Below are 14,705 nucleotides of genomic sequence, written 5' to 3'. Positions count from 1 at the left end.
AGTTTGCTAACTATCCCAGAGTCCAGATCATTAATATAGATTAGAAAAAGCACAGACCCTAATACTGATCCCTGAGGAACTCCACTAACAACCTCACTCCAGTTAGAAGCGACTCCTCTAATCGACACCCTCTGTTTCCTATACATCAACCAGTGCATAATCCATCTACTTACATTACCATGAATGCCTACAGCTTCCAATTTGAGGATCAGTCTTTGGTGTGGAACCTTATCAAAAGCTTTTTGGAAATCTAAGTATATCATATCATATGCTTTCACATGATCCACAGCTGCAGTTGCGTGTTCAAAAAACTCCAATAAATTAGTAAGACATCATCTGCCTCGTCTAAACCCATGTTAACTATAAACAAGAATATGGTTTTCATTAAGATGCTCCTCTGTTTTCTGTCTAATCATTTTTTCCAGCATTTTACAAGTAATGCAGGTGAGACTGATTGGTCTGTAGTTTCCTGGCTCAGTTTTGTCCCCTTTCTTGTGGATTGGTTTGACATTTGCTGTCTTCCAGTCAGATGGCACATCCCCTGTTCTAAGTGTCATTTGGAATATTTGACTTAGTTGCCTATAAATAATTTCCCTCATTTCTTTAAGTACTGTTGGAAATATCCCATCTGGGCCAGGTGATTTGTTTGTTTTTAATTCTGCTAGTCCCTTTAGTACCTCCTCCTCATTTATCCTGATCTCTCTTAGGGTTTGACTGGACTGATTGTTAACCTGTGGCATGTTATCTGTTTTTCCTTTTGTAAAAGCATCTCTGAAATATTCATTTAGAGCATTTGCCACATCTTATTCGTATTACAAGATACTTCCATTTTTGCCCTTTATCTGTTTCACTTTCTCCTTTATTGACCTCTTGCTGTTGTAGTATTGAAAAAAGCTCTTTTCAATAGTTTTAGCTCCAAGAGCTATGTTTCTTTCAATTTCCCTCTTTGCTTTCCTGATCCCTTTCTTAAGATCTCTTTGCATTTCAACATATTCGTTGTATTTTGTTTAGTCTTCATCCCTTTTGTATGCACTTTACAACATTTTCTTTCTCTTGATATTTTATTGCATTCTTCTATTAAACCATTTTGGCCAATGTTTTTTGGTCTTCAGTTTGCTCAGTTTTGGTACAAATTTCTCCTGAGCCTCAAGTAGTATATTCTTAAAATATAACCATCCATTTTCAACTGAATCTGTATCCAATGTGCTCCAGTCTAACTCTTCTAATTGCTGCTTCATACCTTCAAGGTTTGCTTTTCTAAAATTGTAGATCATTAGACTTAGTCCTTCTTTTTTCAAAGGAAGCCTGAAAGCTAACCATATTGTGATCACAGTTTGCCATTGGTTCTCTAACTAGTGTCCCTCTGACTCTATCTTGGTCATTTGAAAAGATCAAGTCAATGCATGCGCTCTCTCTGGTTGGTTCCCTGACAAACTGAGTTAGAAAGCAGTCATTTACCATCTCAGCCATTTCTATTTCTGCTTCTGTTGTCTGTTTGGGAAATTGAAATCCCCCATTATAACAGCCACATCCTTGCTACATGCATTCCTGATTACAATGTACAATGCAACATCTTTCTGAATATCTGAGTTGGGTGGTCTGTAACACACTCCTACCACTAATCCTCCAGATCTTTTATTCAAAAGTTTAACCCACAAAGATTCTGTTTAGTTACTGGGATCTAATTTGAGTTCTTCTGCCTCAGTGTCATTTTTGACATATAATTCTACCCCACCACCTCTTTGATTTTGCCTGTCCCTCCTAAACTGTGTGTATCCTTTCAACAAGTCAATGCATGCGCTTTCTCTGGTTGGTCCCCTATATATCCATTTTCAAATTAGCACTGATCTCTGAAACGGTAAACATTCACACGATCACAATGAATACATCAGTCAGCAATGTTGATGAAATATCAGACAATATCACACATTACAAACCCGTACTTAATAGCAATAGCACAAATGAAATAGTTTGGACGTTGTATGGTTTGTTGAAATTCAAGCTCCATGATATCACTTCCTGCATTGACAGCAAAGAACCATGCCCTTTCTCATTTCTCAAAACTAAACAAACCTTATCTACTGCAGAAAAATGCACAATACTTCATATTTGATTTCATAAAACCTATTGCTTTAATATTAAAATGGAATAAAATAGAAATGACTTATTGAATGTTAATAACAGTGCATAAATTGATTTTTATGAAGTATGCAAAGCAAATAAAGAGTTAATCAGTTAATTAGCATAATGCTGATGTCTTTATAGCTGTTAATTGCTTATTCATATTCTTTATTATTAATATTTCTATGCAGACACTTTATTAAGGGTGATTTACAATTGTTTCAAGATATCACATTATTTTACATAGTTGTACATTTACACAGTTTATTTTTTCAGATAAACTGATGAACTTGCAGTGTCCATAAATGTAGATGACAGAATATATATATATATATATATATATATATATATATATATGCAGTCAAACCTATTTGTGCTGTTTTCAGTGCGTTTTCAATATTCCAGGCCTGTCATTCCATAGAAAGCAGCTGTCATTCCATGTCAATCCACTTTTATATTCTATATGAGGTTATTTTACGATTCCTGTGTGGGATTTGGAGATATAGACCGTCCTTCTGTTTCCCCATTGTAGTCTATGGGCATTCCACTCCCCATTATAGTCAAAGGGCATTCGGTTTTGTCATTTATTTTAGTCTGTCTCAACTACGGCCTCCTGTCCTGACCTGTGATGTTCCCCACAATAAACTAACAATAAAGTTATATCAACATTTCTTTGTGTTCTAGGTAAGTTGGTATTGTGATTTTATGTGTATTTATATATTTAAATATCAGCTACAGCCATTTGGAATAATAATAATAATAATAATAATAATAATAATAATAATAATAATAATAACAACAAACTTTTAAATCAATAGAACTGTTACTTTGTTACATACCTCTGCACTCTGGCCATGATTGAATAAAAAATGTTAGTGTTTGCTTGGAGATTGGAGAACAAAGGCTTTAACAAGCCTTTGTTAAAAGTAACTATGTAACACTTTTTAAATGAGCTACTTTTTACTTTTACTTGAGTAGTTTTTTATACCAGTACTTTTACTTCTTCTTGAGTAAAAGTAACAGTAGTTCTACTCGAGTAGGATTTTTCAGTAGTCTTTCCACCTCTGCATGCACATTTCACCTCGGTAACTTATAGCAAAACTTTAATAGCAAGACCTATTGAATTTAGAAAAACAAAACAACCCCCAAAACACTTTGATGATCAATTAGAGCAGAATGACCCCCTTGTAAAAGCATTTACAAAAGTACTGTGGCAAGTGGCTGTGGGAAGCTGTTGAACGTTGTCAGCCGATAAGATTGAAGTGCAAGCAGTGCATATTTACAGGAGAGCCTCCGGAGCAAAGAGTGTCAAGTTGAAACAGAATTTGAAAACACTCCAGAACAAACGATTCTCGATAGATAAACATGGCTTTAGAGCCCATTAAGTGCCTTAACACATCCATGATACCCAGCTATCCTGCTTTTTCCCTTGTTTCAAACGCTAAGGAACATTTATTTTTATTACCACTTGGAGCTCCCATCAACTGGCACCATTAAAGGTACATTTTCTGTCACCTAACCCTACCTTGTAATCTAGAACAAAAAAAGGACGAAAATGCAAGAAATATCAACTGCAGCAGCAAATTAATTCACATACCCTGACTGTATTGACTTCTATAGCCATAACTAGACATGGCACACACATAAATCCAACAGACTTGGATACAATTTAGGTAGTCACCATTGTATTGAAGTGACAACCAAATCAAACAGGTCAGAAAACCATTACAACTATCACAGCATAGCAGGGAAAAGGCACCACCCCTCTCTCCCCTAGTACTGTAAGTAAGTGATTGAAAATAAAGTAAAATAAAAATAAATGTCAAAAAGAACAAATTCTATTCAGCAATTCTAAACATTTAATTTGTTTCACATTTATATATTTTTGAGGTTTAAACAGGTTAGTGTACTAGTGATTGTCTTTCGAAGAGATTAGACATATACAGCAGAAGAGATTTGAAATGAGCTCCTGTACACTTAAAACTCTGCCAGCTCCTCAAACAGGATCTCTCAACAAATCTGTTCACCCAGCTGAAACCAGCTTAAAGAGTGCTGGAAACTGTTAGACTGCTTAAAATGCACATTTATTCAGACCACTAGCACATTTTTGAGAACGATTCAGCGGGGATCTTATTAAAGGTCAAGGTTAGACAAAAATATTAAAGAACCTCTTTATACCGAAATGCATGTTGGCAACATTAACATCTCAAATCCCATTTACCACTGATCATTTTTGATAAAGCACACACCCACTGGCACACATCAGCCTCAAACGGAAACAAAAGCAAGCTGTAGTGTTTTCAGAGCCTTGAAAAGGCTTAAGTAGCAGGGTTTCACAGAGTAACAATTCATGTAAACAATGTATACTAAATTGGTCTGTGTTTGGAAAGCTTTAATTTTTTTCGTGATTGCAATACGCATAAATGATTGGAGCATTGTTGTATTCTCTCAAGCATTAAATGACAAACCAAGGCCACAAAAACAAAACTGTTCTACCTTTCTGCTTCAGTGGTATTTAATCATTATATAATACTAGAATGCTCCAAAACAGACTCATAAGGCCACAATGCCAGTGTAGCCAATCAGATTGTAAAGGGTGGGGCTCGTAGTGTATGAGCTTATGTTGTGGTGATGTCATACCCCTCTGAGCTAAGTAGAGTGTACCAAGATGGACACTTTGCAACCAAGCTGTCTCTGATGAGGGCAGAGAAAGAGTTAGTCAGAGTCACAGGGCCTACTGGGCATGACAGGGTTAAAAGCGATGTGTGAGGTTTTCCATATTTTTAATTTGACAGCCTTCGTGGACGCCCAATTACGAGGCATTCTGATGAACCCAGCATCACTAAGTCTGTTTGGAATCGCATCAGTAGCTGGCACACAGGATTATTGATACAGTGGAGTTGGTTTTGCAAATGTTTTGTCTTTCATTGCTCAGCTGTGAAGTAAATAAAAAACACAGCAAATGGAGCCATTCACACAGAAAAAATGCTGTTTGTGTTCAAAAACATTGACACTTTTTTTAATGAATGTGTTTGCCTAACCCGTTAGGCCTTCAGATTGGAGAAATAATGTCATTATTCAAACAAGGTTTACTTTTACCATAAAAAATACCTGAATAGTAACACGCACACACACACACAAACAATATTAGAAAAGCTAACAAAAAATGAACTTAAAAAAATAAGCAAACAAAAAAGAATAAAAGAGAACAATTGCACTAACACCTACACAGTAGTCCACTGTCACTTAATAACAAAATCTCTCAGAAGAACAGTCTTTATGGATGGATATAAATGTATGGCCACACCCTGTAGTTTTTGAAGAACTAGGAAATTAGTGTTATATAGATTACTGTCCTCTACAGATAAGATATATGATCCTACTTTAAAGTCAACAACATTCTGCTACAATTAATGAGAACCAGCTTGTCAGATCGACACTGAAAAATTAGCAGTTGGTCAAGACATCACCTTAGATAAGAACATAAGAACGTAAGGAACATAAGACATGCTCATTTGGTGTCCATTAATAAGTAAGTGATCCAAGGATCCTATTCAGTCTATTTTTGAATGTTCCCAAATTGTCGGCTTCAACCACATCGCTGGGAATTGTTTTCCAGATTTGATTGTCATCTGTGTAACTCACAGTTCCATTCATAGAAGACTTTTCCAGAGGGTAGTGGAATGCATTTCAGGAATCGGTTGTGCTCAGTCGTGTGCCACTTGGGGACAAGCTTTGTCTGGGAGAATGTAATGAGAAACAGAGGAAACCAGGTATCTACAGTTTAACAGGAGAGAGGGCTCTGAATCAGACAAATTGCAATCTGGAAACATAATTTTGCATTGCCCCCTTTTACTTTCAATCCCTGAATATAAAAAGTGGGCAGTTTGAGAACCCAGTACAGATTTAGGTGTTCAGAATAGGAAAATGATCTTAAAATGTCAACAAAATATATACGTAAGATTACTCACTTTATGGCTTCACACATATCCAGTCCCATTTTTACACAGTTTTTAGCATGGTTTGGCAGTGATTCTGGTAAGCCAGATACGCAGTAATAGCAGTCCCCAAGGATTTTAATTCTCATACATTCATTCTCCTGAAAAGGAGAAATATACCAATAATTAAGAAGAAATCAGCCAACCGTTACTTGTACGATGTCTCTTAATGAGATCTTCTCCTAGTATGTGAAAAATTACATTTTGGAAAGTAAGACATTAAAAATAATGTAATCAATTAAGATTATAAAATATCTATGCTAAAAAACATGATCATAAGAGACAACTTAGGAAGCATACAAGTAATGATGCTCACAAATAAAACCTGCCATGTGCAAATAATTAAATCAAGGCCTGCACCACTAATAATATTGAGATAATATTGAGATTTATAGATCTATACTACAAGAGGAGTAAAGGTATATTTTAGGTTAAAGAAACAATAATGTTGATATCTCCTGAAGAAACAATAATATAATGTTGCAGTTTTTAGAAAATTATGTTCTTTTGTGTGTTTAAAAAATAACAGATAAATAAATAAATCAAAAGTGAAATATATGTCATCCTTATTACAAACATTTAGTTAGTTATAGAAAAGGTTTGCATTTCTCTCCCGGATGCATGTTGATAGGTGGGACGTACCTTAGCAATTTGGTCAAATTTTCCAAACAGTTCATTGAGCATGTGGACCAGTTCTCCTGGTGAACAGTCACTGGCAAGGCGTGTGAATCCCACAATATCAGCATATAGAATACTAAAAAGAAAAGGAAAAAAATACAGTTAGTACAAACCAAATACAAAACACATACCCCTTTGGATGTTCTGCTATTAGGTTTTGTACAGTTCACCTTAAAATTGATCTATTATAATAATTTATTCTTTTAAAAAACACTTGAAATGTGCATGGGTAGATCTCTTCTTTTCATTTATTTCTGCAGTTCAGTTTGTACCAGACTCGTCATCTGTGGAATATATCTGGGTTTCCGTTTCATATCTCAGGCAGCCCTAACTGGTTTGGCTAAGTGACTATAAACCGGTCCTAGGTATTGGAAGACCATGATTTAATACCAGTTTACATCTAATGATGGTGACACACCAACAGATCCTTACAAGCTGTGAAAATAAGGTAATATATTTCTGAAGGCTGTTGTGAAACACCTTTTACAAAGTACCTTTTTAACCCAAGGTCTTTTATGAGACATCGTTCAATACATCACAGCGGAAAGGCAGTTAAAATGAACTTGAAATGCACAATGTCAGATTAAAGATGATAGAAAGCCATTGCATCATAGGTATAGAGAGATGTGACACTCCATAGGGAAATTATGTAGACACAATCCTAGTAAAGCTGCCATTAGATTTTTATTTCTCCCCTCCTGGGTATATCATTCCATTTAAGATGGTAACATAGTACCACACAACTAACTGGATGAAATTATTCAAGCTCCTTGCAAATACGTAGTTTAGTTTTCAATTTATGTTACGGTATAGATCCACACTCACAAACTTATACACACATCCTAGAAGAACATAAAAAAATACATGACATTTTGGTGAGAAAAAATTATCAATGATAAAATATTGTTTCCAGAAAAAAATAAAACTACCACTATTGTCATAAATGGGTAACAAAACATGAAAAGTAAATCTGTCGCATCTCTCTCTCAAAAGGCCCGAGTGTGTGAAGCATTGATTTATTGATTGTCACTAGGAGATGTGACACTACAGCATATAATGGAAAATAATGCTACCGTATTGTTAATGGTCTGCATTACATGAGGAAATTATGCCAATGTAAAAGTACTTTGGTATTTTTTTTTTGGAGCTTTCTTGTTTTTCGCACTCATGGAATAGATGAAGTGTGATCAAAGCTCTTCAAAACCCATTATCATTACGGAGGTCAGTATTCGTTGCCTCCTACTGGGGTAGCTTTATCTGCAGCCTTTAAAAAAATCTGACTAAACCTCAGCACGTTTCTCGCCACTTGAGATGTGAAGCAGTATTCCAGCAATTCCCAGCAATTCCCACATCCTTGCCTTTGGCCTGATGAATTACTTACAACAAATACACAAATGGCATATGTAGGGAACAGCAGCGTGAAAAATAAAGTTAGGTGCTACCCAACCTTTCTTTTTTACTAATTGAAGGCATGTACACAATTTCACTACAAAATATTAATCTGAAGGAATAGTTTTAGACCTTATATCACCAAATATAGTGAGGAAAAAAAATACATACATCGTTTCACAATGTATTTAGTAGGTGGACTCCTGGCCCTGCTGACTGCTACAATTTCATTTTTTTACAGGTGGCTTGAGAAATACTGTGCCTTCCCTCCCACTGCACAATTTACAGTAATTGGTCTCTGCTGTGTCTCCTACATTAGCTGTTAATCTCAGAGGTGTCCTATGGGATTGAGGTCAAGACTTGGAGCAAGCCATGAAATGATTACAGTGCCTACCAGAAGCAGCTTTGCAATATGGTGCATTGGTACATGAATGGGCCCTCAGCGCTCTACAGCTGCTTTTAAGCTTTACAGATGTAATGTGAGTTCCCCAGCCACACAAATGCAAAGATAGGGACTTTATTCAAATATATTAAATAGTAGAATAACCCCAGAAATCTCAGTTCAGTAGTAGACGAAAAATGCAATTGCATAGTGCCGGATGAAGGAGTGCTTGTGTAGAACTGGTGTAATAGTATGGCAGGTACAAACAGCTTCTTTTTAACAGCTATTTCATAAAAAATAAAAAAGGAATGACCCATTTGAAATTGTAAAGTAAAGTTACAATAAGTATTTCAAGCACAGACCGTGGAAAAACATGGTGTCCTAACTGTGAGTGGAGCACAAAGCAATGGTATTGTATATGAGCCTCAATAAGACCAAAACCAAGAAGACCAGAGTGAACTCCAGTGCCTACCTCACATTGGTGTGCCGTTGAACATACAAATTGTGGAAGTTGTTTGTGTTTTCCACCTGACCACAGTTGGGCCCCTTTAATCTCTGGATAATTTCAGCCTTCATCACCCTGGCAATGTGAGCAGGAAGCAAAGACAGGAGCAGGCGTTCCTACAGCAGACAAATCAACAAAAATATTAAAAATAAAAAGCGAAAACCCAACATTGAGATATATAGTTCCATAAGCATTCTAATTCTTCATCTGTACATGTACCTTCTACAAAGACACGCAGCTACCAATTGATGACTTCCATCTATGTAATTCAGGAAAGAACTACACAACAATTGATTTGTAAGAAAACAAAAGACAAGGCCTGTCATATAGTCAAAGCATAACATAGTAAACCAACAGAGGCACGTGGGTGTTAAATAACACATTTGTGAATCGTACAAAGCTGACTGTTCACACATGGGGAAATGAGTAAGAGAGAGATTGTTCACTATTCCACAGGCATAGTTGGTCTTTATTTATCAAACAAGGCAAATTAAGAGATGAATGCGTTTCAAATTCAGTGTGCTTAAATTTGCTAGGAAGAGTAAGACATTAAATTCAATTGTTTCCTAAACAAGTAAACATATTTGTATTGTTTAAGTTATGTGTATGTTCTATACAATTCCCTGTGTTGCTGTCATACAGATATATTAATTCGTATTATGGTGATGCAATCATTCAAAAACATCACTAACAAAACGTTAATACAACACCAGTTGAGGTCAAATAGTAACTGCAAAAACATTATCCAGTTATCCACTTATTTATTTTATACTCAGGGGAATACAGTAGAACATAAAAAAACTTTACACATTAGGTATTCGGCCAACTTTCTGTTGCTGGGTAAATCAAGGCTCAGTAAAGTTCGAAAAAACGAAACTAAACAAGAATATGATCAATATTTATCTGAAAAAAGTGGAAACAAAAACTCACGCTGTGAAAGCCAAACATTTTCAAAAGCTTCCAAGTAGTCTGAAACCCATGTGAGTATAAGTGCAACACTACCTTAACCTCCCCTTAAATAGATAGTAGTCCACATCCCAAAAACAATGACATTATTCACTGCAACATAGTGGTGACTCACTTTGCAAGATGTCCCTCATCCTTCATAGCTGTTGTGACAACTTGCTTACAAAAACATACCATCCAAAAGTCGTAGCTAACAATATCAAATTATATGTGCTACTGAATCCGAATCTCACTGTGTCAAAGGAGATACGACAGACATGTTCCTTGAGGAGTTGGCAACTGGAAACCATTTGGTCAAGTGTGAAAACAATATTAAACTTCTAGAATAGTCACTAAACCATAAAGATCGGTTTAACAAACAAAGTGTTTGGGACGGATGAAACAATATTTGAACTTTACAGAAGAGGTTAAATATGATTATTTGGACTACAAGAAACACATAGGAAAGCAATCAAAAATGATTTTCTCTGGATACTGTCCCTAGATTGCCTGTTTTCAATAGCTAATCAGATTTAGAAGCGTTGAACTGCATTAATGTCATATTTACCACACTTACCCATGCAGGTAAGTGATGTATTTATTCCCTGCCAGTTCTCTAATGTTCCTTTGGTCTGCTCCAAAAAGGGGCTGAATTAATGTACTTATGCTCCAATGAACCATTTCCATTATGGCCACTTCAATTGGCATATTCTTCTGTGCTTATATTTTTTTAATGTTATTCATAATTCCTAGTCTGATACTTGAAATATGTGATTTGCCAGGAAATCCTCAACACAAAGAACTGCAATACTAGTTGAGAAATTCAAATAAAAAGAGTAAAATTTTTAATTTCGAACAACTCAAAAGCAATTAAATTGTGAACCCATTCTTACTGTGCCAGTTTTATCAAAGCTTAAAACAGACACAGTAATAGTGAAGGCCTACTAGCACTTGGCTATCTGTAGGAAATGTATTTATTCAGGTGAAATGACCTTAGTTATCCTTTGAGGATAACGACTTTAAATTACATTATTGTACATGAAACAAAAACATGAATTGTGGGCCTTGAACAAAAAAAGTCCCAACATCAGGTCAGATCAGTCTGTTCTATTTTTTCTCATTAAGAGAATATTTGTTTTATGTAGAGTGCATCCTAATTTCTCTTAGGTGTGGGTGTTCCATACACAATAAAGCATTCAGTAGGACTTTCACCAAATATTGACTCCTCGCTCATTCTCTCCTAGTTGAGAAAAGGCCATGAACAAAGACAATGAAAAAGCCAAGATCATATTAGGGTAAAGGGATAAACATGTTGATCCTGAAACTGTACAATGATCTTCTGCAATGTTCTTACAAAATTCTTGTCGCCACGCCTTAGTAGTGAAATTGTTGCCTTGGTAGGAGAACGTAAAATTTAAGTTACAATGACAGATTCAATCAAAATGTTGAGCCACCCACTGACAGCAAACTGCAAAGGTGTACTTGATAGTGGTTATATTTATGAGTAGAGGAAAAAAGCATCTGACAATAAATAAAGTCTCCACTGAGAACAGGTTTGATTTAATTCCATCCGCAAACAAGCAGGTTGGAAAACTTTACTTCTTCAGTTTGGGACAAGTGATTTGGGGAAATTCAGTTGAAGGTTCGTGAAAAGGACAGATGTAATCAATTGTGACATGGTGCTAGGATGGACACAAAATGGTCAACATGCAAACCCTACATCACACAGAAACCTTGGGAGATTGAATTGCCAGACCTCCCATGATTGGCCAGTTCTTGCATAAAAACAGGAAGTAGGGACGCCTTTGTTGTTGGGAGTAGGAGTTGGAGAAAGAGTGGGGAAAAAAGAGAAACTGTCTGCTATCATTCTCAGGGATTGGACCCCTGAGAGTGCGTTGCAGCAAAGGATAGAAAACTCTGTAAATTAACCATGGCTTTGGACTTGCACTTGAATTTGTTTGTTGGTTTGTTTCAGTGTTTTTGTTTTTAGAGAGGGACAACTGGAGGAGTATGGTTAGGCTTAACAAGAGGTATAGTTTTGATTGTTTTTTTGTTTTTTTTTCTCAACTGAGCACTGTAAATAATACAATTCACATCCTTTTGCACTATTTCCATACCTTCTTGTATCTGTTTCCCCAGACCCGGCCTATTTAATAGGGCCCAGCAGCGTGGCAGCACCCCATGGTGTTACACAATCAAGTGATTGCTTCAAACCTAATGCAGAGAGGAGCACCAGAGATAATAAACAGATATTTTGTGCAGCTCATATAGTTCAAAACTGAACTGATGGAGTTGTTGGTATATGGAACAAGACAATAAACCATCCCTCGAGGAATAACTTAATGGCACATTTAAATAGTAGGATCCGGGTTAATGATAATTTTATTTTATTATTATAAATATAATCATGTATTTACGGTTCTGAATTGATTAATTCCACAAACCTTTAACCCATATTACAGCTCGATTAATGTTGAGCTTGGCTACATAATAAGTAACATTAAATCTGGAATGCAAAATTCAGACGGGAGAGCAATGAACTGCATCTGCTTAACCTATGAAACACAGATGCTTCTTTCACAAACTAGCATGCATACAACTTTAGCATTCCCTCTTAGAGATGATATTATCATGAGGCGTGCATTTGTATTTTTTTTTTTAATGAGATCCCATGCATTTAAATTTCTTGCTTTCCATATAAATAATATGGGTATTAAATTACCTATTTGGTGGACAGGGCAGAAAATAAGGCAAGTCTTACAACACGCTGTTTAAAATACAGGGCATGCACACAGAATGCTTCCAACAGGTGGTTCATTTGTATTTTAACAGCAGTAAATATTCTTCCCAGACATAATTCCTACCATGTTTAATATTGTCAAATCTTCTGTTCGTATTAACATGAAAACTCCAGGAAAATACTGCTCACCACTTGAAAATACCATTATGATTTTCTGCATAGCAATACATAAATAAATAACTAAACTCAGCTATGTTAATCAGAAGTGGCATTAATACTTGCATCAAAATTCAAGGCAATATGGTGTTGCAACAACAACAAAAAACTATGGCAAGCCAAATTATCATTTAGAGATATCTTTAATTAATTTAAAGATATCTTCAAATATTTTGAGGTATCTCTAAATCATTTAAAGATATCTGCAAATCAGTTTGAGATATCTGCAAATCATTTAAAGATATCTAATTTAAAAGTACATTTAGAGATACCTCTAAATGATTTGCAGATATCTTTATTTAGAGATATCTTTGAATCATTTCTAGATATCTGCAAATCATTTAGAGATATATTCAAGTGACTTCCTGTTAATTTAGAGATATCTGTAAATCATTTTGAGATATCTTCAAATGACTAACTGTATGTAGCCCAAGATTATCACTTCCTGTTAACCTCTTAAACTGAGAATTTCCTCCTAAAAGGACCGGCCCTATTTCAAAAGCCCATAACTCTGTAAATATTTGCATTACATGCATATGGATGGTATCATTTGAAAGTAAATGGCTTGTTTATTTTTTATATATGCATAGAACATAGCTTGGAATAACAAAATAAACATAATACAACATAACATGCAGAAAAAACTTTTTTATAATTGTTTCAATATGCAAAATCATGTTTCACATCCCCTAAAGAAGGCACCTCTATATATAGTAGCCTGAATCTCTGCAATATCCCTTCAGTGATGGGGGGGCACTCAGACACGCACAGATCCCTCACATTCGGTCGGATTTCTTTCGTTTTGTTCAGAAACAAATATGTATAATGTTTTATCAAAAACAGAAGTTCAGATCCGATGATTTAAGATAGTTGTGTATCAGTGAGCTCTGCACTGAAGTTAACTTGTTCATTCATTTCTATGTAATTGAATGAGGAAACAGGAAGTGATAATCTCAGCCAACATACAGGAAGTCATTTGAAGATATCTCAAAATGATTTGCAGATATCTCAAAAACATTTAAAGATATCTTCAATTCATTTCGAGATATCTGCAAATCATTTAGAGATCTTTAAAAAGCACCTTATTTAGATATCACTAAATGGTTTGCAGATATCTCTAAATGATTTAAAGATACCTTTAAATGATTTAGAGATATCTCAAAATATTTGAAGATATCTTGAAATGCATTTTGAGATATCTCTGAATGATAATTTGGCTTGCCATAAAAAACACTCAAAATGTACTATGAAGAAGGAGTAAGCCTGCCTATTAACACAACCTTGTTTCAATAGTATTAAAATGTGGGGATAAGGGAATATACATTTGCCCTATAAAAACATGTGCTTCCTAAGGAATATATATGTATGTGTGTGTGTGCTTTTATGTGTGTATGTGGTGTTGCTGCTGAAAGATGAAACAGAATCGACTCAGGGGAACGTGGATCTGTAGCTTGCCGATAAGGGAGAATCCCCCCCAAGCAGATTTACAGCGAGCTGTGTATAAGGCAACAAGATCAATATCTAGAAGTACTTGAAGTGATGACTATCGTTGCTTTGAATGTGGGATATTTCACTGGGTTATTTTTGTGCCTGCTCATAGCTTTGAAATATTCATTCTGCTAATTTCATCTTTGAAATGTATTATTTATTTGTATATAGCAAACACGATATGTGCCGTAGACTAGTATAACAGAATCTGCCTGGCATGTAAGAGCAAGGACATTTTAATGA

At 35.5% G+C, this 14,705-nt stretch overlaps 1 protein-coding gene across 1 annotated transcript in view; it reads right to left on the bottom strand.

Moving 5' to 3' along the window:
* adcy2b (adenylate cyclase 2b (brain)) overlaps nt 1-14,705 on the bottom strand; it is a 124,331-nt gene that overhangs the window by 31,406 nt on the left and 78,220 nt on the right. The window contains exons 5-7 of the mRNA XM_066691000.1: nt 9,041-9,189; nt 6,762-6,873; nt 6,093-6,220 (exon numbers count right to left, since the gene is read on the bottom strand). Of these exons, the coding sequence (XP_066547097.1) occupies nt 6,093-6,220; nt 6,762-6,873; nt 9,041-9,189 (389 nt within the window). The remainder of the gene's footprint in view (nt 1-6,092; nt 6,221-6,761; nt 6,874-9,040; nt 9,190-14,705) is intronic.

The sequence above is a fragment of the Amia ocellicauda genome, chromosome 18 (genome assembly GCF_036373705.1).
Source record: "Amia ocellicauda isolate fAmiCal2 chromosome 18, fAmiCal2.hap1, whole genome shotgun sequence".
NCBI classification, from domain to species: domain Eukaryota; kingdom Metazoa; phylum Chordata; class Actinopteri; order Amiiformes; family Amiidae; genus Amia; species Amia ocellicauda.
The sequence above is the reverse complement of the archived record's forward strand: the minus strand, read 5'-3'. Positions and strand labels throughout refer to the sequence as shown.